Here is a 24,683-nt window from a genome sequence, read left to right on the forward strand (position 1 = left end):
AACGAAATTACCACAGAAGAGACAACAATGAAATTTCACTTCAAGTCATCAACATAAATAATGATACGATTTTATAAACACAAATTACTTTGAAGTCTCATATATCATATTACGTTTTCTAGATTTTTTTTACCGTACAACGGCAAAACCTACTACTTACTGGCTACTACTAGACACTGGCTAAATTGTCCTCCAATGGACAGCACCATATTTTTCTAAAAAACAACACCAACAACTTTGAAGTGAAAGAATTTCTATATAATGACGATAATTAAAATGATTTCTGTTTCTCAGTTTTATTGCGAGTATCTTTGTAATTTAAATTTCTACATCTGCATGATGTACAGAGCCGCTTTGGCCGCTTTTTAAAAAATAAAGGCTAGCTGTTCATTATCCTTCACAGATCTAAAAAATATGTCAATCATCGGCTATTCTACGCTTAAAATAAGACTTTGTGAACCAAAACTCCTTTACCTATTGGTGTAAGAGTTAACTAAAAAAAATGATAAAATTCATGATGAATAGTTCTTGCTTGCTGTGACTGTGACTTGACTGTGAGTGAAGTATCACATCACGGTAATGTCACGTTTATTTTTTGTAATTTTCCACATATGAACTGTTAGCCTTTTAATTCTATATGAAAACGAAGCTAAAGTTGGTGTTGACTTAAATATTTTTGATATTGCGCCGATAATTTTAGTAATTGCGAAGTACAAGTCAATTTCGCATGTGTCGTAAGTGCAAGCGGTTGGTAACAAAAATTGTGTACACACGATATTCTGCATTCGCCTATGGATTAAACAACTCGGTCCCTTCAAAACGTCGTTGTTTTATCATAGGCATCTTAACGTGGGTATGTTTGATATATTTTGATTCCATTCACGAATGTCTTAAATAACTTGTTCGAAAATAAACATTCGAAGATAAAATGTTGGCTTGACTTACATTACCGTCATTACATATATGCTTCTAATTTGCGAATTTTATAATTACTGTGTAAATTCAATACTGTGGAAATCAGTGGTTAATTAAATACAGGTGAAGAATTTGTGACAAAGCATATTACATTTCAAATAAAGTACCACTATGTGAACCTCATACTTAATTCTATGGCATATAATACACAATATTCTAATACATAGACCCAGCAGACATAACAACTCTTGTGTGCTGTAACACATGCATTCACATCCCACAGCTTTCTAGGTGTTTAAAAAACAGTATTTTAAACACCCTCTGACTAAACTAACTTACAATTTTCAGACATGAAATTTGGTATGTTAATGTAAGGTCCTGTGTAAATCCTAACCTAACTGATATTATAAATCGACACCTGCAAGGAATACCATTGTTACTCATTTCCTATCTTTTTTTTTTGCTCTTATCCTTGTTCAACTCCTTTGCGTTTATAAGTTAGAGCATGGAAGAACATTGTAAGTAAGGTTGCACTGGGGTGAATAAAATAGCAACCTTAGTCATGCCATAGTCATTTCAAACTACCTATGTCACAATGGCATGAAAAAAGTTGTATTACTATTTACATTTTTATCCCTCAACATAACTTATTATACTCTTGTGCGACTGCATGTCCCGGATATCCCGAGGATAGCCCTCAGGCCGCGACGACGCGATCTGTTGGCCGTGCCGCCGGCGCGCACCGTGTCGTGCAGAAAAACTCGCCGCTGCCCCGTGCCCTTACACAGCTCAATGCGCTCCTGGCATCGACACCTGAGTGCGATTGTTTGCGTGGCGATGGGCGGCAATTTGTACTGAATGCTTGAGGTACTGTGAGGCGATGGACGATAGATGTTCTACTGTTCCAGTATAATTTGTTTGTTATCTGTTAGTGTTTATTCGTTAAATCAAAAAAAATAAGTTTCATGATGAATTGGTCATTAAGTACTGTAATGTCATGTAAACGTTTTTATCAATAAATAAATAAATAAATAAGTAAGGTTGCACTGGGGTGAATAAAATAGCAACCTTAGTCATGCCATATTTCAAGCTACCTATGTCACAATGGCATGAAAAAAGTTGTATTACTATTTACATTTTTATCCCTCAACATAACTTATTATACTAACATTAAATACTTGCAAAGAGAATGGTATGTCTACAACACAATTTTCCAAACATAATGTTCTAATGTAGAATATCATCGTATGTCACTTAAAAGGGTAAAATAAATGTATTTGTGACAAAATAATTATAAAATACTTTAGTTTTAGCTTCTTGATATAATACAGGACGCAGGGGGGGGGGGGGTACTGGACGGTTTTGTACAGACTTTTTCTTATTCAAAAACTGGGCAAGGGCAAGTCGCGCACTGAAGATTCCATACACATTTATAGGTATGTAAACGGGAATTGTGTGTTGAAGTTATTTCCCGCTTTATCAGGTGATATCCAGTGTAAGCAGAGCCCTGCTCCTAATCAAAACATATGCAGTGTGGGGTCAGATTATATTGGTTATTGATATTTACACACAAAAAAAATCAAGATTTTCAGACTTCTAGTTGGTTGTGTTATAATAGCTACTGTCACACCAAATTTCAAGTTTCTAGGACAACTGGAAGTACCCTATAGGTTTTCAGTGTATATAAATCTGATGTGCTGCCCTTTTAAGTTAGTGAAAATGAGTTAGTTTCTTGCAGGTGTCGTAATGAGAATGTATGTTGGTTTGTTATGCCTTCAAGCTTAACATTTTGTGCCATTTGTGATGGAATTTGGTAGAGAGGTAGTTTGACTGCCTGGGAACGACAGGATGATGACAACCAGTTGGCCTAGTGGTTAGAGAACCTGACTACGAAGCTAGAGGTCCCGGGTTCGATTCCCGTGTTGAGGCAGATATTTGTATGAAAAATATTAATGTTTGTTCTCGGGTCTTATGTTTTTAATATGTATTTAAGTATGTATCTATCTATATAATTATATTTATCCGTTGCTTAGTACCCACAACACAAGCTTTGCTAAGCTTACTTTGGTACTAGGTTAATTGGTGTGAATTGTCCCGTGATATTTATTATAAAAAGAAAGTCAGGCAAAAGCTGTTGCATTAAAAAAGTATAGTCAAAAAGGTGATTTAAAAATTAAATAAAATTGAAACATGTAAAGGTGGCAAAAGTGCCAATTTAGACAGCTGTTGAACATTGTTTTAACATAATATCAGTTCACAGATGTAATTTTCGGCATGTCTGAAATGTGTTTAAGTTTTTTGATAACACTGATTTAAACTTGTTACATTGTGTGTTATAATGTTTAATTCTGTCTATCAAATGGTATAAATTTGAGCCAGCGTCAGGTCGATTTAGTATGTTTTTTTCAAAGTAAATCAGTTGCTTTTCCTGTAAGTAAAGAGAAACGGAAATAAAATAGCCACATCAATATAAGAGATTTACTGTCATTTGGTGCAAATGAAAAATGGACAACTCGAAATTATACTATAGAATATATAATAGCACAAGTACAGAAGCTTCACTGCCCTACAAGTGACATTTAGGTATAAGATTCCTGCCTTATGTATGTGTACTATTACTTATGCTGTTGTATAATTTTATTTAGAGTTATCCATTATCCATTTGCACCAAATGGCAGTAAATCATAAGATTGTGAAAAGAGAGGTTAAAGCATTTGCAAGTGTGCACATGTTCATTGTATTATATGTATTCTCCTGAGCTCCGCGTACTTTATAAAGGACCAATTAACACTTAGAATAATGGCTGAATGTACTTTGTAAAGTACAAATTGTTCATTGAATAACAAAACAGGTCAACCACGTCTAGGTCTTAAGCACTAAGTTCATTAATAATAGTCAGGACTCAGTAGGATAAGACATAATTTTTGTAACCCTCAAATGCCAATCAAAAATTATAGATTGTAGTAAGACTGATTATTCGGTTTCGGTTTGGCGAAATTCTGCGTTAAGTTTAGTTTTGGTTTAGTTTCAATTTCTGCAAGACAAACCGAAACTGGCTATGACCATCTCGCTAATGGTACACTAATAGTATTTAACAAGAGTGTAAAATCCCTCTTATGATAATAAATGGGCGGACGACGGATGCAATTTACGTCATATGGATAAGAATACAATTGGTTTTAAAAAGAGAACATAGTTTAAAAATAGTTGGATAATTTTATTAATGTAGTAAATAATCGTATTTTTTTCTATATAACATATTTTTAGTGCATGCCTTTTATAGTTCACTGTCCACTTATGTAGGGGGTATGTATGTACTTACATCTACAGATGTAAGTGGTACGTAGGTATTTGTAAAGTGATACTTCACCATTATTAAGAAGATTATCACCATAACTCAAATTTCTATACATTTTTACAGACACATTTTTACAGTTTAACTAAAATAATAAAACCATAAAGGCTTTGCCGGGATAAGCTAAGTGAATTTTCCCCAACAGCGAGTTTGGGTTTGTAAATTTTATTGATAGTGTATGAATATAGATCATTAATATGCAAAATTCGAGCATTTTTTGAGATTTTGAAAAAAAAAGCAATCTTTGATCAAATTCTTTTATCTAGGTAAAGTATTTAAATTAAATGTGGCACTCAGTGGAGGCACTATATACTAAACACACTTATTAAAATGTTTAATAAGACAAGTGGTTGTATTTAAAGCTTTAAAAGTAGAAAAAAAAATATTAGTTGAAGAAAACTTTTTTATTCTATTTAGGCATACAGAACTAGCGAAGTTAGAACTCTGGGTGGATTGATCTACTTATGTCTGGTAGTGTAGTAATTTTATTATTTTATTTATTTCAGGTTGTTAATTCAGAGAGCAAGTGAGCGCTAGACATGGGCAAGGAGTAAGTTACATAAATTATTTATTATTTTCAATTACTTAAATGTTATTTTTATTTGAAAATCCAAAACCCACCAAAGCAAATTATAAATGAAATAATGTGTCTCTAGCTTATTAAAAGACATTCAACTGTTTACCTGCTATTGAATATGTAATTTATATGTATAAGTTCTTTGTTTAAAACCTTGCTTTACAGGGGGTTTGTTGGACTTTGTAAATAGTTTTTTAGCAAAAAAATTATTTTTTGTGCCAATTGCAGAACTAAGCTTGAAGCTGAAAAGGCTTTGAACGGAGACAAAGTCGACGATGAGACAAGAAAAAAAAAGAAGAGCAAAAAACACAAGAAGCACAAAAGAAGCGAAGAGGATGACGAAAAAGCTCACAAGAAAAAGAAAAAGGCTAAAAAAGAGAAACATAAAAGTCCCAAGCCGGAAAGCGAGACGTCTCTATCAGATGTGGAGGATCTCATAAAGAAATCTAGGGATAGGAAGCCGGTGCACAAGGAGTCCTCAGTGGAGTCTGTTCTGGTGGAACCAGAGCCTAAACCTAAGAATGGTGAAGCTAAACACAAAGCAATCCCGAAAATCGACAAAGATGAGGCTCTTGAAATCATATCATCCAACTCAGATACCGAGAACTATCAAGAAGACTGTGCCAGCCCTGAACTAAACATGATAGAGGACGACCTAAATCTAGAAGAACTCATGAAACAAAAGGAACTGCTACAAGCAAGGTTAGTAGCTTACTTCTCTGACAGAAGCGATGACAGTGATGGTGGCAAGAAAGATGATGTAATATGCATCAATGATGATAAGTCGCCGGTGATCAAAAAGTCAAGATCTGATGACAAACGCAAGCACAAGTCCAGCAAAGACCGGTCATCGGAGAGGGAGAAAGAACGACACAGAACGAGACGGCGCGAAGAAGACTTACGGGAAATCATCAACAGGGAAAACAGGAAGGAAATGGAGAAGCGATTAGAGTACAGAGAGCGGAAGGAACGCGAGCGCAGAAAGCAGCTCGAAGTGGAGAGGGAAAGAGAACGTGCGCGGGGAACGGGAGAGAGAACGGGAAAGGGAGAAGAAGAGGGAGCGCGAGCGGGAGAGAGAGCGGGAGCGGAGGGAGAAGGTCAGGAGGGATAGTCATTCGGGAGCGGGCGATCGGTTGATGGACCGGCGCCGGAGGTCGAGGGAGAGGTCGCCGGTCCGGCGCGCGCGACGTCCGTCCGACAGAGATAGGAGGTCGCGCGACCGGCACAGGGACCGGTCGAGAGACAAGAGGAACAGTCGTGACAAACGCAAGGTGCGTATACCTTCTAAAGCGTAGTATTTTATAAAAGACTTATTGAAATTAGAACTTCAAATTCTATCATAAATGACATAAAGTTTGATGTTCATGTATCAAAATTTGACTGGGAGGTTATTTATGTTAAATGTAGAATAAATTTAAATGTTGGCCGTAATTTTTTTTTAATGAGGCACATATTAAGTTATCCTTCTTAGGGGCTGTTTCACCATCCATTGATTAGTGTTAAGTGACGGTTAAATGTGATGCCGTCTCTATTTGTTTTGTTCGAATAGACAGAGACGGCATCACATTTAACCGTCGGTTAACGCTAATCAATGGATGGTGAAACAGCCCCTTAATCTATTTTACGCGTATTGGAACGTCACACATAGGTTACACAAAAATGATTACATTTGATTTATAATTTACTAGCTTTTGCCCGCGGCTTCGCCCGCGTGGAATCCGGTTGTCGCGCGCTGTTCCCTCGGGAACTGTGAATTTTTCCGGGATAAAAAGTAGCCTATGTCACTCTCTGGCGTATAAACTATCTCTATGCCAAAAGTCACGTCGATCTGTCGCTTCGTTTCGACGTCAAAGACGGACAAACATACAAACACATACACTTTCACATTTATAATATTAGTATGGGTAAATTCCGTTAAAAACCTTTACAGGAGTGTTTGAACTTATCTAGTTAGGTTTCGAGTTAACTGTTAAGCAACGTTTCCACCAGAGATGTGCGAGGATGTGTTGCGAGGTATATGTAATTTCATTAACCAACAGAAATGCTTAATTTACCTCGCCTCGCTCCGCTCAGCTGTTTCCACCAGAGATGTGCTGTGCGAGGATGTGTGAATGAAGCGTTTCTATTGGTTAATGAAAAACACATCCCTCACATTTACGCAACTGTCATCTTAAACTCCGGTTTTGACAGTTTAAATTTTAACCCTAGATCGTACTTTAACCGCCGTAAATTTGGGTACGTTTCTAAAGCTTCCAATGATTATGGAAGTACTTCAAGCCAAGAAGCTCGCGTAGAAAACTAATGGGTTAAAACTTGACAGAATTCAAGCAACGAGGTCGCCCAGTTGGTGCCCAGCTCGTCTGATGAAGAACTGGACATATCCATCAACACAGATGATGAAGAGGAGACAGAAGAACAGATAATCGAGCGAAGGAGGAAGCAAAGGGAACAGTTACTAAAGGTATACTTTCTGTACAGTATTTCGGTTAATCATCATTTTAGTGTAGCCTTTCGCCATGGTAACGTCTGAGTTACATCACCTCTTCACCGCCCCAGTCATCCAATCGTGACCGCATTTTTTTTTAATATAGTATTTTAACGAGGCAGTACACCAAATGTGACTATGTCAGCCTCATGGGGAGCCTCAGTTATATACACCACAGTACATATATTACGCTCTCCCTTGCACTGAAACCACGTCTCTGGATGCAAAGGCCTGTCTAATGAACAGGGGTCGGTCAAAAAGTGAGGATGACGTAAAACACAAGATGATGTTTTTATTTAAACTTCCGTGTGACATGTAGTAACAAAGTAGCATTAATGAAGTAACAAAATAATCGTAAATAAATCAATGGAATTCAGTGAATAAAATAAATTTCATATCGTTTAATAAAGAGGTTGAGGAATGATCAGTGATAATTGTTTATGAAAATCAGAAATACTATTTGAAATCATCTATAAGTGGTTTGACGTCATCGGCACTTTTTCGTCCGACCCCTGCTAATGAATCTGTAAATCAGCATCGCTTCTTCTGAAAGCGGTCGTTCTCACACGCCCTGGTCGTCTATACATTACCAACATTCAACTCGAAATTAAGCATTGCAATGGAATTAAAAATCAGGTTGATTTGTCGCTGGTTTCTCTGTGGCGTACAACACGTCACTTTGTTTTGTGGCAGTGAAGAGGTTAAAAAAATGTTTATTTTATGGGGTACAAATCCACTGAAAGTGCGGAGTTGTGACAGTTTTAAGGCAATTCCTTTATTAAGATTTTTTTTGGAGTCTTTTTCTATTTTTTTTTATTTCAACTCCAAATTCTGTTACTTTTACGGTCATCCCGTAAAATCCATAGTGTACTAGTGAGTACCCAGCTTTACACAGTCACTAAATGTCCATCTTCTTTCAGAGGCTAGGCGGTGCCAGTGACACCCCCAAACCAGACGCAGTGACCACACCGCCACCTGTTGAAACTAAAGAGAAAGAAGTTAAAGAAGTCAAAGAAGTCAAAGAGGTTAAAGAGGTCAGGGAGAAAGAGGCCGATAAGAAAGACAAGGGCACGGACACACCCGAGACAAAGAAGGACGATAGAAGAACAGACTCGAAGAGTTCTAAACATGAGTCTAATAGGACAGGGGAATGGGACATGTTCGCTGATCAGGATAACTTCGATGTTGATGTGAGTACAGTCGAGTTCATAAAGTTGTGAGCAAAAATTTGATCATAAATATCTGAACACGACTCTATTGTTTTACAAGTTTATGAACTCGTCTGTACAATGATCTTACCAGTGAAACAAGCAAGTCATGCTTTTTTAACCCCCGACCCAAAAAGAGGGCACCGTAGCTCTTATACGGGTGGACCGATTTGAATGCGGGTTTTTTTATTTGAAAGCAAGTTGTCTAGCGATGGTTCTTAGACATGTTTAAGCAATATCGGTTCAGCCGTTTTGAGTTATTGAACGTTGAAGTGACGAAGTCGGGGTTTCCAACTTTTTATTGGTTAGGTTATTTGAATTATTGTTTTGAACACGCAGAATTCGAAATAATGACTTTACAGACAGGCCCAAACACCCAGTAACAACCTTTTTATTTTTTTGTTCATGGCTATTGGCGCCTGATTGTGTATGCCTTGTTCTTAGAAGAAGATTTTACTATAACCTCCTGAGACCCACCATACAACAAAAATTGACATCGAAATTTAAAACTTAATGTGTCATAGATAAAGTCGCATTTATTTTTTTGGAAATATTAATGATACAGAGAAAATGACACTTGATTCTTTTTTCAAAAGATATAAGTTCTATTGCTAACAATATGTACTAGTATTATCACTTTGAACCCTGAGGTTCCTGGGGTACCCTCCTGGGAGGCTATACACTAGAATCTAGTGTATAGAGTAAAATCTTCTAGTGACTAGATAGATCATGCAAAGAAGTTCTATAAGTCGCGGAGGAGTATATTTTTGATAGTAACTAAAATAAGCTAGCAACAATACAGCCTTACACGGCCCTAGAATTCGTTTTCACTTTGTGGAACGACCGCTGGCTGAAAATCAGCGCTGCAAGTTTTTTTTTTGTTGAGCCCTTTTTTGTCTCCCTTTTTTTTGTGGCAATATTTTTTTTCTACTAAATTCCAAATTCCAACCATTACGTATCGCTCCATAAAGATATAGCCCTGATGCAGTATGTATATAATTACTCCCACTGAACACCCACAAACTATAGAATCATGAGCATACTTTATCAAAGTTCATTTTTTCTAGACTCCTACGGCTGGTAAACCTCGAAGTAAGAACGCTCTAGAAAATCCCTCTCTCACCGATAATTGGGACGACGCCGAAGGATACTACAGGTATTTATTGCTGCTGAATCAACTTTGTCCGTGCTGTGGGATCAATCATGTATTACGTAACGCTATTATGTTTTACTAATATAAAGTAAAACTCGTTAATGGGCCAATCGACTTTTTTACCTGACACTAATCTTTCCGCGACATTTTTCAAACAATTGCAGATTTTTGTAAGTAAACATGTTTTTTCTGTAATTTAATAGATGGTGTACATGAATACATGCCATCCTACGTAAGTTCAATCTATTAAACCGTGAAATATTTTTTGGTAACGCCAGATACAATTTTGGTAACGCAGGAGACGCCCAAAGTGTCGGTAAAATAGTTGATTGGCCCTAATAAGCGTTTTCCCAGAGATAAGACCAAACTAGATCGATTTGTCACCCCCCCGAAAACACCCACATACCGAATTTTATCGAAATCGTTGGAGCCGTTACCGAGATCCCCGAAATATATATACAAGAATGGCCGTTTAAAGGTATAAGATGCGAACGCTTGTGAGTATGTGTGTGTGTATTGTCAATCAAATCCAGGATATGATTTTGAGGAACTCGTGAGGTAGTACAATTCCGTATTTAATTCAACTGCCGAATCTAATGGTTTATGCGTAAATACTAGTATTGTAAAGTTTGTAAGTCTGTTTGTATGTTTGTTATTTCTTCACGTCTAAACCCACTTGCTCATTTGCCATCCAGTCGAATAATAAAAAAATAAAAAAAAAAAAAACCACTGATCCTGTAATAATGTACCTGTGCTGCCATCTATGGCGCTTTAATGTTAAACTGTGACTACCTGTTTTTATGAAAAATCAAAATATACTTCTTCCTGTCTTTACCACTGATCGTGTCGTTTCATTTGAGTTCCCTCGGGATAGCGATAAACTACAACAGCATCAGCTAGTTTTTATACACCGTGTTATTTTTGATATCCGTTAACTTTAACCTCCTAACGCCCAGAGTCCTTTATAAAGGATTTGTTGTCATTTCAACATCAACTCTATCATAAATGACACAAAGTTTGATGTTCTTATATCAAAAATTTGACTTGGGCGTTAGGAGGGTAAGGGGTCAAATGAATTTAATTTCTCTAAGACACTAGTGGTCTAAGGCCCACTTGCAGTTCCACACATAAATCTCGAGTTAGCGTTAAGCTCAGTTCAGTAGTGTCAAATTGTATGGAACTGTCAAGCTTAAGCCTGGATAAACAACTAAATCTAGATTTATTTTTTCCTGCAAGACGGCCTCACTCTTACTGTATGTACAGAAAAAGATAATCAAGAGTTAAGATAATAAATTATTAGCAGTAAAACAGCGTAAAGGTCCTTAATTTTTTTCAAGTCCATATCTAACCCGTGCCTAATTCACACATATTCAGCAAAAGAAAGTTATATATGTGGATTTTTTGATGCCTCTCTTATGTGTCACGTCAATTTACTTGCCAAGTTTGCTCATTCTACAATTTAACAGTTAACAATGAACGTGAGGCTATTAAATGCAAGAAAGTTTTTTTTAATTTCTGCGAAAAAGCTAATTATCAGGTAGTTAAATAAATATAAATAAATATCACGGAACAATTCACACCAATTGACCTAGTCCCAAAGTAAGCTTAGCAAAGCTTGTGTTATGGGTACTAAGCAACGGATAAATATAGATACATACTTAAATACATATTAAACACCCAATACCCGAGAGCAAACATTCGTATTTTTCATACAAATATCTGCCCCGACACGGAATCGAACCCGGGATCTCAAGCTTCGTAGTCAGGTTCTCTTAGGCCATCTGGTCGTCTTAGGGGCTGTTTCACCATCCATTGATTAGTGTTAACTGACGGTTAAATGTGATGCCGTCTCTATTTGTTTTGGTCGAATAGACGGAGACAGCTTCACATTTAACCGCCAGTTAACACTAATCAATGGATGGTGAAACAGACCCTAAATCATATTAATAAACTGAGTCGTCTGCCGAAGTTAATGGATATAAAAAAATAATAATAATCCCAGCCTATATACGTCCCACTGCTGGGCACAGGCCTCCTCTCAGAATGAGAGGGCTTGGGCAGTAGTTCCCACGCGGGTCCAGTGCGGATTGGGAACTTCACACACACCATTGAATTGCTTCACAGGTTTGTGCAGGTTTCCTCACGATGTTTTCCTTCACCGTAAAGCTCGTGGTAAATTTCAAATGTAATTTCGCACATGAATTCCGAAAAACTCAGAGGTGCGAGCCGGGGTTTGAACCCACGATCCTCTGCTTGAGAGGCCATAGGTCAAACCACTCGGCCACCGCGGCTTAATGGATATCAAAAAAAAAAAACAATGAACAGAGTCGTCTGCCGAAGTTAATGGATATCAAAAAAAACACGGTGTATACCTAAGTGTTAATGGGCTAGTGCTAAATTAATCTCGCCCCTCAGGGTACGTATCGGCGAGACGCTGGACAACCGCTACACCGTGTACGGTTACACGGGCCAGGGCGTGTTTTCGAACGTGGTCCGCGCGAGGGACCAGGCCCGCGGGAACAACGACGTCGCCGTCAAAATCATCAGAAACAACGAGATCATGTGAGTGGACGCGGCATACAATACGATAATCCAAATGTACAAGGTGTTCATTGGATAACTGAAAGCCTCGAGACGCCCCAAAAATATTTTTAGGGTTCCGGAGCCGAAATGGCGAAAACTGAACTCTTATAGTTTCGCCATGTATGTCTGTCCGAGGCTTTGCTCAGTGACTATCAATGCTAGAAAGCTGTAATTTTGCACGAATATGTATGTAAACTATGCCGACAAAATGGCACAATAAAAATAAATAAAAAATTTTTTTTAGTGTACCTCCCATTGACGTAAAGTGGGGGTGTTTTTTTTTTCATCCTACCTTGTAGTGTGAGGTATCGTTGCATAGGTCTTTTAAAATAATTAGAGGGTTGCTAAAACGATTTTTCGATTCAGTGATATGTTTGCAAAATATTCAACTTTAAAGTGCAAATTTTCATTAAGATCGAGCGTCCCCCCTCCCTCTAAAATCTAAACCGGTGGATAGAAAAATATGAAAAAATTCAGGGTGGTAGTCAATATATCAAACTTACAAGGAAAACTATAACGGTTAAGTTTTCTTGAGAATTATTAGTAGTTTAAGGGGCTGTTTCATCATCCATTGATTAGTGTTAACTGATGGTTAAATGTGATGCCGCCTCTATTAGTTTTGGTCGAATGACGGAGGCGGCATCACATTTAACCGTCAGTTAACACTAATCAATGGATGGTGAAACAGCCCCTAAGAGTACCTAAATAGCAGCCTAAGGTATAAATATACCTAAACTTGGAATTCCGTACAAAATACGAAATTCTTAGAAAAAGATTACTTAATTTTTTCGTAATGGCTACGGAACCCTATTTTGGACGTGTCCGACACGCTCTTGGCCGGTTTTTTTTTTTCATAATCTGGTAGTGACATCCTGGTAGTCCGGCCAGGATCTTCTCAGCAGGACGGAACTCTTCAATGATTAATGGCATCGAATGATGATGCTTGTTCCAGGCACAAGACGGGTCTACGCGAGTTGGAGATCCTCAAGCGGCTGAACGACGCTGATGCTGATGACAAGTTCCACTGTCTCCGGCTCTTCCGGCACTTCTTCCACAAACGCCATCTCTGCATGGTTATGGAGCCGCTCTCCATGAACTTGAGAGAGGTAATGTTAGACTAGAAGCCCTCGCTTGCACTCGTTTTTTACAGTACACTCGCTTCAAGACGCGTTTTAGTATTGCGTAAGCTGAATTTTAGATTTTACTCCCCCCTCCCCCTTAAATAATATAAATAAATATCACAGCACACCAAAGATTCCCAAAGTAAGCAATAGGTACAGTCAAGTGCAAAAATATTTTACCACAACCTTATTACGTCGGAATAAGAGTCAGTGGTACATATTTTTGAAGGGTTATATAAGTCATATTTTTGCACTCGACTGTACTACGCAACGGATAAACATACATCAAATGCATACTTAAATACACAACGAACACCCAAGACTCGTGAATGAACAGTATTTTCATACAAATATCTACCCTGACCGGGGTTCAACCCCGGAACCTCAAGCTTCGTAGTCAGGTTCTGTAAGCACTGGGCTGTACGGTCATCAACATTATGCTGTGTGAGCCCAATTTATACTGTTTGAGGTTGTTTTTTTTGCTGTGTATCGAATACGTGTATCTCTTTCTCCTTCGCTCTCTCATACCCTTAGTACGGGACACTGAAGTACGGTTTGTTTGCTTCAGGTGCTAAAGAAGTACGGCAAAAACAGTGGCATCCATATAAAGGCGGTGCGTAGTTACACGCAGCAGATTCTGCTGGCGTTGAAACTGCTCAAGAAGACTGGTATCCTTCACGCCGGTAAGTGCAGCCACAGTACAAAATTCAGATCTATTGTCAAGAAGACATTAATATCAAAGGCGTATTATAAAGTTAATGATTATATCATGGACAGGGATATTTGGAAATAATTCCGATCCGCATTAGCGATCCCTCAATAGCGAACCTACTGTGTTAAAAATAAAGCTGTGTTAAAAATAAAGTTGTGTTAAATACTTGTGATGTATACATGTCATTTAATAATATTGTAAATCTGTTTTAAAAAAAATATATATACCTCGTTGAGTTTCTTGCCGGATTCTTCTCAGCAGAGGTTTTTCCGAACCGGTGGTAGATTTTTTTTGACATTCATAAGTGCTTGTTGTAGCCTAAATTGAATAAAGATATTTTGACTTTGACTTTGACTTTGAGTACAAAAGGAGCAGTACATCAGTACGCCGTCTTCATACAAACGGCAGGAACGCGAGTTAACGCATTAAACTGCCACCCGACTTCCACGGGTGCCACCGACGCACATAACAAAAAAGAAAGGGAGAATACGTCCTACAATCTCATGTAAAATCTATATATATAAAAGAAGAAACTGACTGACTGACTGACTGACTGACTGACTGACTGACTGACTGACTGACTTATAGATCAACGCACAGCCCAAACCGCTGGGCCTAGAAACTTGAAATTTGGAATATATGTTCCTTAATAGGTGTAGACGCGCACTAAGAAAGGATTTTTCGAAATTCCCACGGGATAGGGAATAAATGGGATTTATATTTTCACTTCGAAATGGCCCTATTTCCGTAACTATAATTATTAGAAACTTCAAATTTGGCATGCAAGTAGGTAATACTAACAGTTGAAATCAATTTTCAGGATTTATCAAAATTCCCACGGGATAGGGAATAAAATGGGATTTATACTTTCGCTTCAAAGTGGCCCTAACTCCGTAATTATAAATATTAGAGACTTCAAATTTGGCATGCACGTAGATAATACTAATAGGTAAAAAATGTTTCAAAGATTTTCCGAATAGTTATCCCACGGGATAAAACGAATAAAGAGGATTTTATATACCAACTGAATCAGAAAACGCATAAGCTAAACCAATAAAATTGGGGACTGGAGATTTGGCAAACTGATGTAAATCTGGTAACAATTATTTAGCAGTGCTTGACATCCTGCTCATCCTGGCGAGGATCGTCTCCGTAGAAGTAAACTCCTCAAAAGTTGATGGCACACGCAAAAGACTTTACATGATTGTTAAATTTCAGTGACAATGCGTTTAAATGATATACACCGCCTGATGCTGCAGCCAGGGTCGTCTGCTGATGACGGAACTCCTCAAAGGCTGATAGCATTGATACGAAATTTTACATATACGTTCAACGAGCTGACACAATTACTTTGCTCACCCGCGACCTTTATGATAGCTACTTTTGTGCCTATGCAATGTGTGTTCATGCAGTTCCTCCACTTCCACACTGTAAGAACACACACAAATCACACAAATCCATCTATCACCACCACCACTTTACACTGACGCGTTTCGAACTCAACCAGAGCTCATCTTCAGAGCAACACAACCGTTCAGCATGCTACGGTGTGAAATTTGGCATAGATGGACCTAATGTAATACAGAGGTGCACTAGGGAAAGTTTTTTAGAAAATCTCATGTGATAGGAAAATGTCTCAACTTTGTTTGTTTCTTTGTTTGTTTGGGGTAATCTCTGAAACTACTGAGACGATTTAAAAAATCTTTTATCAATAGAAATATTCACTATCCTTGATTGACATTAGAGTACTATAAAAAAATGCAAACTTTCCGCAGAATAAAAATAAGTTTAAATTTTGAGGCAGATTTTCAAAATTATTTCAGTAATAGAAAGCTACAATGTTTCTCTAATCGACAATTAAGAATTTTAAAATAGATCATAACAGTAATTCATGTCCCGTGGGAACTTAACAATTTCTCGGGATATAATCCTATATCGTGTATGAAGTCGTGGGCAAAAGAAACGCGTAGTACTTTAACGTTTTCTAAAATTCCAACCCTGAATCAGCGAAGCGGGGTTTCAAAGTTGGTAAGAATCATAATTAATTACATACGTATGTAGGTTGATTTTTGTATTACAAAATTTGCACCACTGTCTAAAAGAAAATCTGTCTGTATTTTTATTGCCATGTAATCCTCCGAAAAATTAATCAAAACACGAAACATGTATAGCAGAAAGTAAATGTATGTTACTCCAAATTTAACGCGAGCGAAGCCGCGGGCAAAAGCTAGTTACTTATAATTCGAATACTCAATGTTTTTATTCATATCAAATGTAAATTATTTTTGTTGCGGGCACCCGAGGGTCAGAGACCTGGTGACTTGACACAGGTTCTACCTAGTTCGGGCACCAGTCTCCCCACACAAGTCTGTAATTGTCTATGTATTGAATAGGAAATGTAAATTGTTATTTTTGTAACTTGGTGGTGGAGAAGAAATAAATAAACTTATTATTATTATGTGCGTTCAAAATAAATAAATAAATATCACGAGACAATGAAAAACTACAAAAACTGAACTGAAAAAGTACAAAGAACTATTACTTTGCTGACCTGCGACCTTATGATTGCTACGTCTATGTTACAAATGTGTTCATGCAGTTCCTCCGCCTCCTAAGAAGTAAGAACACACATAAGTCACACAAACCCAGCTATCACCATCACCATACTATACTGACGCGGTTCGAACTCAACCACAGTTCATCCTCAGAGCAGCACAATCGTTCACGATGCTGTATGGTCCATACAGCACGGTGAACGCATGTAAACAAGTGCCCCATGGAACGGGGAACCTGTTAAAAAAAAGGCTGACAGGTGTCTCAGGTTTTGTATATATTTCTATGCTGGTTGGTTTGTGATATCATGTTATTTTTCCAGACATAAAACCGGACAACATTCTGGTCAACGAAAGCAAACTGCTCCTCAAACTCTGCGACTTCGGCTCCGCGTCATTAGTGACCGAGAACGAGTGGACTCCGTACCTGGTGTCGCGGTTCTACCGGGCCCCCGAGATCATACTGGGCGTGCCTTACGACCACGGCATCGATATGTGGTCGACCGCCTGCACTATATACGAGCTGTCTACCGGTAAGCACAATCATCATCATCATCAGAATACAGCAGTCCACTGTTGGACAGCCTTTCGCAGGTCGTCACTCTAACTGGCCGGAGGGTGTCCTACTAAGTACGTTTGCCGAGACACGGTCTATACAAGAACTGTTTACTCCAGCGGTTGTCGGTTCTTCGGCAGATATGGTCAGCCCACTGCCACTTCAAGTTGCTAATTCTCTGAGCTATGTCGACGACTTTTGTTCTGTGTCGGATAGGCTCGTTGCGGATTTTATCATTCAGAGATACGGGCAAAGAACACAGGCACAGATTACACAGTTCGACTTCAAACTCTGCGACTTCGGCTCCGCGTCATTAGTGACCGAGAACGAGTGGACTCCGTACGTGGTGTCGCGGTTCTACCGGGCCCCCGAGATCATACTGGGCGTGCCTTACGACCACGGCATTGATATGTGATCCACGCCTGCACTATATACGAGCTGTCTACCGGTAAGGGCACACATTACACATACAGTCATGAGCGCCGCGGTGTGATGTTGTCCCCCGTTTCTTCCTATGTATGGTTTAAGCTTAAGGTAGCATTTCACGTTTCTGACATTCGTGATACACAATTAATTTTTCTTTCGTATACAAAAGGTTTCTTACGTCTTCTATTTAAGAAAATCCACTCGCTGTAAGAGAGTTATCTTTCGACTTCGGCTGAAAAAAGCATTTTTCTGTAAATTTAGCAGCGTGTTTTTGTTGATGTTCTTTTTGATTTCATCTTTTTTGTATTTTACCTGCTATACTAAATGTTTCACCATCCATTGATTAGTGTTAACTGGCGGTTAGGTGTGATGTCATCTCTATTTGTTTTGTTTGAATAGACGGAGTCAGATAGCACTAATCAATGGATGATGAAACAGCCCCTAAATCAAATAACTACTATACTAAACTTAATAACTACTATACTAAACTTAATAACTACTATACTAAACTAAATAACTACTATACTAAACTTAATAACCACTATACTAAACTAAATAACTACTATACTAAATCTCCTCATTGTTAACAGGTCGTATCATGTTCAGCGGCAAGTCGAACAACGAAATGCTGAAGTACTTCATGGACCTAAAAGGGAAGATACCGAATAAGATCATAAAGAAGGGCATGTTCAAGGACCAGCATTTCGACGCGCAATGCAACTTCTTGTATCACGAACTGGACAGGATTACCGAGAGGGTGAGTTGAATGAGGGCTATCGTTTTTTGTATTTCTAGATGGCGCCACTGTTGCGTGAGGTTTTAAGTGTGGCTTTCAAAGTCGGTTAATACGGGCGTGTAAACAACGTTTAGATTAATATCATATTTAATACACCTTAAAACCGTACCATAAAAATATCGAGCCACCACAGTGTTGCGTTGTCCCGTTTTGTTCGGAAAAAAGGGAGGACAAAAGTTTCCGAAAGAAAAAACTGACTCAAAACACAGACATTCATTGCCCCGTAACGCATAATTCCCATAATTAATTATAGGTAATGCAAAATATTCACAAAATTATTCTAATTATAAATAAACCCGCGTAGCTCACCCAAAAACTATGAGATTTGACATTTCAGAGACGTCACGCTACACTAGCGCCTCTAGCGGCGAATTCATACGCGATAGCCCTCATTATTCAGTGTGTCCCCGCCAGTCTTGCTTGCGATTGGCCCATTTAGTTAGTAATGATACTACACTTTTTTTCCTGCGAAAACATATCTAAAGTTCAATTTTTTTTATGGTTTAAATTCGGGTTTTGTTCCGCATACCTTGATTTATAGAAGCTCGATATGATGGCGCATGCGACTGTGCCGAAATATCAAGCTTCTCTAAAATCAAGGTACGCAGAACAAAACCCGAATTTAAATCACAAAATTAGTAAAGACCGCGATAGTCTAAAACATTGTTTTCTAAATTTTTGTCTTTAGCCAGTAGTTTTGTATAGTTCACTACGATTAAACGTGATCCAACTTTTAGGTCTCCACCACTATTTTTAACCCCCGACTCAAGATACGGGTTGTTATAAGTTTGACCGCTATGCTCTGTCTGTGGCACCGTAGCTTTTAATGAACGCGGTTTTTTATTTCAAATCAGATTAAAATGTAGGTTTAGCCGTTTTTGAGATATTGAACTTTGAAGTTTCAAGAGGTTTTCCAACTTTTTGTCGGTGAGTTTATAACGTGTGGTTTTGTGTTTTCAGGAGAAAGTAGTAGTGATGTCGACTATAAAACCATCGCGGGACCTCCAGTCGGAGCTGGCGCCCTCCCACCACCGCCTTCCACCTCCCGAAGCCAAGAAGATCACCCAAATAAAGGACCTTTTGGAGCGCATGCTGATGCTGGACCCCGCCAAGCGGGCCTCAGTCAACCACTGCCTCGCTCACCCCTTTATTCAAGAGAAGATTTAGCCCACGCGAATTCTCTATGGTACTGTACTTTTTTTTTATCGGGCTATGTATTATACAGCCATGTAAATAAAGTTTTTACCAAGTGACGGTATGCATCTTAGAACAATGTTTCCGGGTGAAGCTTACGTTCTAGTTAAGTAATAAATATATCTCTCAAAGCTTGTTTATAGTGTGTTATTTATACAGTAAAAGTGAGTCCTAAAGCCGAGTTTAGACTTGCAAGAAAAATCGCCCTAGTTGCATTACATTGCGGCGATCGATTTACCACTACAAACTCGTTGACGGCCTCGCAGTGTATTGTAACGTGCACGATTTTTCTTGCAAGTCTAAACTCTGCTTTAGGCTGATAGAATGAACGTGCATCGAGCATATAACCAGATAGAGTCGCGATGGCGTGGCGCGGTAACAATTCGATATCCACATGTTTTTAATAGATATAAAAAAACATACAGTCGAATTGAGAAACTCCTTTTTTGAAGTCGGTTGAAAAGGCAATATTTTTATTTTAGTTTTTATATAATCATGAATTGCAGCCAGATATTCAAATGATGAAATGACCTTACTAAAAAATGAATTGATTATTTATTATTATACATCACATTTATAGCTCCAGTTAAATCTAGAGGCGTGTAGTGTAGGCAATTACGGTTAAGCCCAAACTGACATTTAATTCGAGTATGAGTCTAGTAATGTATATTTTTGACGTTGACTTTGGCTTTTCTAAGTATACGACTGTGTTTATAGGCGGTTTTGACAGCTCAAAAAATTAAGTATTGTTCTACTCCGTGGGATAACAACGTAGCCGCGACAAATTAGCAGAGGCGCGAATAGAGTGACTTTATGACGCCGATTGCTCTCGAATGTCGCTCATTTTAAGTTATCCTGCTCTCAATGTATCCTGGTCCCAATTGAAATTCTGTGAGTCAACTAACGTTTCTGAACCTAGCGTTGACATACGTGTCCAAATTCCCCGGGAATAGGAATCAAAAGTGTGTACCATCGATGACTGAACCCTTTACCAGGCGAAGGGATATATTCCTCCCACATCTTATATCGGTTACCGTTCAGGTTTTAACTCCAAACCTCCTACAAAATATTTTGTCGACCCCTGAAAATAGTATTTTATTATCTTCATTCACAATACGCTTCTAAATCGCGTAATATATCTGAGTTTAACTGTGCGGGAGCTATTCTTCCCATGGCCTGGTAAATTGTCTTGTCGTGTCATAAAAACTCGCGTAAGTAATAAAACTGTTTTTGTGTTCAACCTAGAGCGAATTCATGTACCTAGCTGTAAAATCTCCTTTTAAACACTTTCCCTGAAGAATAAGATGTGGGAGGAATATATCCCTTCACCTGATCAAGAATATAATAAGACAAAATCGAGTATGACAGTTAATTACTTAGACAGGCGATGAGATAACCGTAACCCACATTTTTATTTCTGGTTTAAAGGAACATCTCCGGCTTTCGAAAATACGTTTTTTACGAGGCGTTAAATAGGTTGTAACAGTATATAAAGTACGTATGAAGACACGCTAGTTCTAAGGGGCCTGGTAAAGGGTTAACGTTTACTATCTCGGTATCAACAGTAGTATCTGTCAAGCTTGATTGTGGGTGGGCTAAGACATCAGCGATCGCGATTTCCAGCTTGAAATACCTCTCTATTGGTTATATACTTGATGATTCCTAAACAAATACTTATTAAGTATTTAATTGTCATGCTATATTGACTGTTTTGTTAGAAACCGAATACTGATGCATTTGAATATCAACACAAGTCTCTTGGTAACCTAAAGGCCTTATACATACCAAAAGACGTCATTGGTGAATGACCACAATGTTTGACCGAAAAAAAAATCGGTTAAAACCGAAATAATATGGCACAGGTCGGAAAAACGGCGGTCATTACACATGTGCACATTGCAACATCGCAAGGCGTTTTTATATGAAACTGGGTTCGGTTTTTGAAATGACGGTCGTTTTTCCAGCTGCCTACATGTATAGACATGTCGATATTTTAATTGTACCACGATCGTTTGGTTTTCCTGTAGAGATCTTCGTACGACATGGTTTTAACTAGTTGGAATACGAAAGAGTAGAAAATTGATGGATGTGGAACCATAGTTTAAGAACGTGTAACTAACTATACGGGCGCGTATCCTGTCGCTTATTTTTTAGGTCGTAATGTAATGTTTTTGTCATAATTTTTTTCTCACCAAAACCGTTTTTTTTTTAAATCATCATTTTTTTAGAACTGGGTTAGGTTAGGTTTGTTCTATAAAAATTTCTTAACTATTAATGGACTCGGTGAAAAAAGAGTTGTGACAAAATACATTATGAATTGTTACCTTGTATCAATTTGCAAATGTGACGAATACAAGTGGCGAGTACGAGTGGCGCCCTCAAGCGTTTTGATTGAATAACTTTTTTTTTCTAAAACTAAACCATGTTGACATGTAGATCTAAATAGCAAAACCTTGATCTGTTTTAAATAATTCACAAGACTTGTTAGTTAAACAAGATTATGTTAAGTTATTATAAGTACTTTTTTTTAAATTCGAGTTGTGCAAGTTTTCATACAAAATAAGAAGTTTATTTATTATTTTGAAAAAAAAGTTATATGAAATCGATTGTATAAACTACTTTATTAAACTGAACCTAGCACATAAGTAAAGATGTTGATAAACTTGAACATTCACTCGTAATGAGCATTCTAGCGAATGCTACATTACAGGTAAAAGTTCACAAAACAGACAGGATCGTTTTAGCGTGCACTCTAGCGAGCATTCAAGCAAAACTACGGAAAATTCGCTTCAAGCTGTTTATGAAACATCCATGAAACAATAAAGTTTTTGACGAGCATTTACTAGAGCTTTTTCTAGAATGATCTTAGCAATGTTTGGCTCTTTGCTGGTCTTCGTTCGTTGTTCATTTCGATAAAAAAAAACTGCGAATGCTTGACTTTTGTTACAAGTGAATGCTCGAGTATATAAGCACCTTAACGATTGGTGGCTTTGTCACTATAGCACGATTACTATACTACGTTATTTTAGCATTAGAAAGAAAGTAAGTGATCTTGACGTGTCTTTATTGAAAACCACTTTTGTAAAATAACTTACAGCGAATATGCAACAACTAGCTTTTGCCCTCAGTAATTCGGTTATCGCGCGCTCCCTCGGGAACTGTGCATTTTTACGGGATAAAAAGTAGCCTGTCACTCTCGCTCCCATAAACTATCTCTATGCCAAAAATCACGTCGATCCGTCGCTCCGTTTCGACGTGAAACACACAAACACACACTGGCATTTATAATATTTTTTAGTATGGATTAGAAAGGGCATGTAATCATTTACATGCTTTTGGTATCATAAGTAATATTACTGTTTTTTTTAACGTTTTTCAATAAAAAGACTTGTCAAGATTTTTAATTTGCTAAAAAAACGAAGTATACGGGCCGCGCTGACAGCGGTCTCTTTCTGTGCATCGTTTTCTTTCAAAAATGTTACGATACGTATCACCTTTCTCTTTCAACGAGTTGTATGAAAACTGGCGCTATATCATGTGATTAGTTTCATGTGCGAGTGTATGTTTACCATCAGTGACGCTACTTAAATTTAACAGAAAGTGTTAGTTGGAAATAAATGATTAAGATAAGTACTTATGTTGTTTTATATTTTGGTAATTCCTTTAAATACCGTAAGGATTAACTCGGTCCGGCTTATTATAGCTATGAGAATATGGCTCTTTGCCATCTGGTTGGTGTTAAATAATTGATCACGTTTTATATGTGGTTTTCATGTGAGCCAAAGTAACCCTCCAGTAGGTCAAAGTACCTCAACCTTACGGTATACATACATTAGTGTTTACCCGTGGCTTCTCACGAGTAAACCATAAAATCAGCAGTTGTATTGAAATTCCGGGATCCTAAATTCCCATAGGAGTACCTAAATAAGATGGTCGTGTGTTTTTTTTAACATTGCACATAAAATACCCACAGCAAATCTGTGCTCTCTGATCATAGCAGATGAAATTTCGATATTTTATCCCGATCCCATGGGATCATTGGGATAAAAAGTAACCTATATGTTATATCAGACGTCCAGCTTTATACATACCAAATTTTTTCCAAATCCGTTCAGCCGTTTTAGCGTGAAGGTGTAACATTCATTAGATGCAGCAGTTGAATTAAAAGTCCGGGATTTGACAAAATTCCCGTTGGAATTCCCGAAAATTACATCGTGGTTTTCATTGACAGTGCATTATGAAGAACCATGCGAAATTTCATGACTAAGCCCAGCCATTGTTAATTCGAGATTATATCTGGATAAAAAGTATCTTATATTTTATTCCAGATGTCCAGCTATCTACACACCAAATTTCATCCAAATCTGTCCAGCCGTTTCAGCGTGAAGGAGTAACAAACATACTCACTCACTCACAAACTTATTTATATTATTTTAATACTTAGTAAGATAAAATAATATCTAAATAATAATAATTATATGATAATGTGTAAATTTCAGCTATAACGGTCTCGAGATAAAGCCCTGTGACGGTGTACTGCCTTTTTGGCGAAATATGTTTCGCCAAATTTCACTTAGCAACCAACCTTTCGCCGAAGTTTCATTTGGCAAACCAATCGTTGGCATAACTTTACTTCGCATTTTTCTTATTTCGCAACACTTTTATATTGCAAAATTTTAGTTCATCATACTTTTATGTGGCAAATAATTATGTAGCAAATGATTGGCTTAGGCAAATAAAATAAATTATCAAATAAGCATTTGGCCAATTTTTAAGCATATTGCAAAGTTTTACTTCAAATTTTGTGCGAGCGAGCGAAGCGAGCGAGCAAGACGGTGCGGAGCAGAACTTAGAGCAGAAGCGACTTGGATAGTTTAGGTTCTGAATGCTTCGCTCCCGCCTTAGCCTTCGATGTTAGGTTTTTTTTATAGCAGCCAGGATAACCGCCTTTAGGAAAGTAGGTTGGATGCTATGCAACATGTTGCTATGCCATTCAATATGTTGGTATGCCCTTGGTATGCCAATCAATACATTTGATCAAAACATAAAT

General features: G+C 37.8%; 1 protein-coding gene across 1 annotated transcript; it reads left to right on the plus strand.

The window, feature by feature from the left end:
• Positions 1-618: 618 nt before the first annotated feature.
• LOC141437190 (uncharacterized) lies at positions 619-23,266 on the plus strand. The gene is given in 13 exon segments (XM_074100450.1): positions 619-853; positions 4,777-4,820; positions 5,076-5,867; positions 5,869-6,118; positions 7,168-7,308; positions 8,253-8,522; positions 9,608-9,696; positions 12,109-12,255; positions 13,229-13,382; positions 13,966-14,080; positions 16,985-17,194; positions 18,234-18,400; positions 19,400-23,266. Coding segments are annotated over 12 exon segments (2,553 nt in total). The 5' UTR covers positions 619-853; positions 4,777-4,809; the 3' UTR covers positions 19,607-23,266.
• Positions 23,267-24,683: the final 1,417 nt, after the last annotated feature.

The sequence above is a fragment of the Choristoneura fumiferana genome, chromosome Z (assembly GCF_025370935.1).
Source record: "Choristoneura fumiferana chromosome Z, NRCan_CFum_1, whole genome shotgun sequence".
Taxonomy (NCBI): domain Eukaryota; kingdom Metazoa; phylum Arthropoda; class Insecta; order Lepidoptera; family Tortricidae; genus Choristoneura; species Choristoneura fumiferana.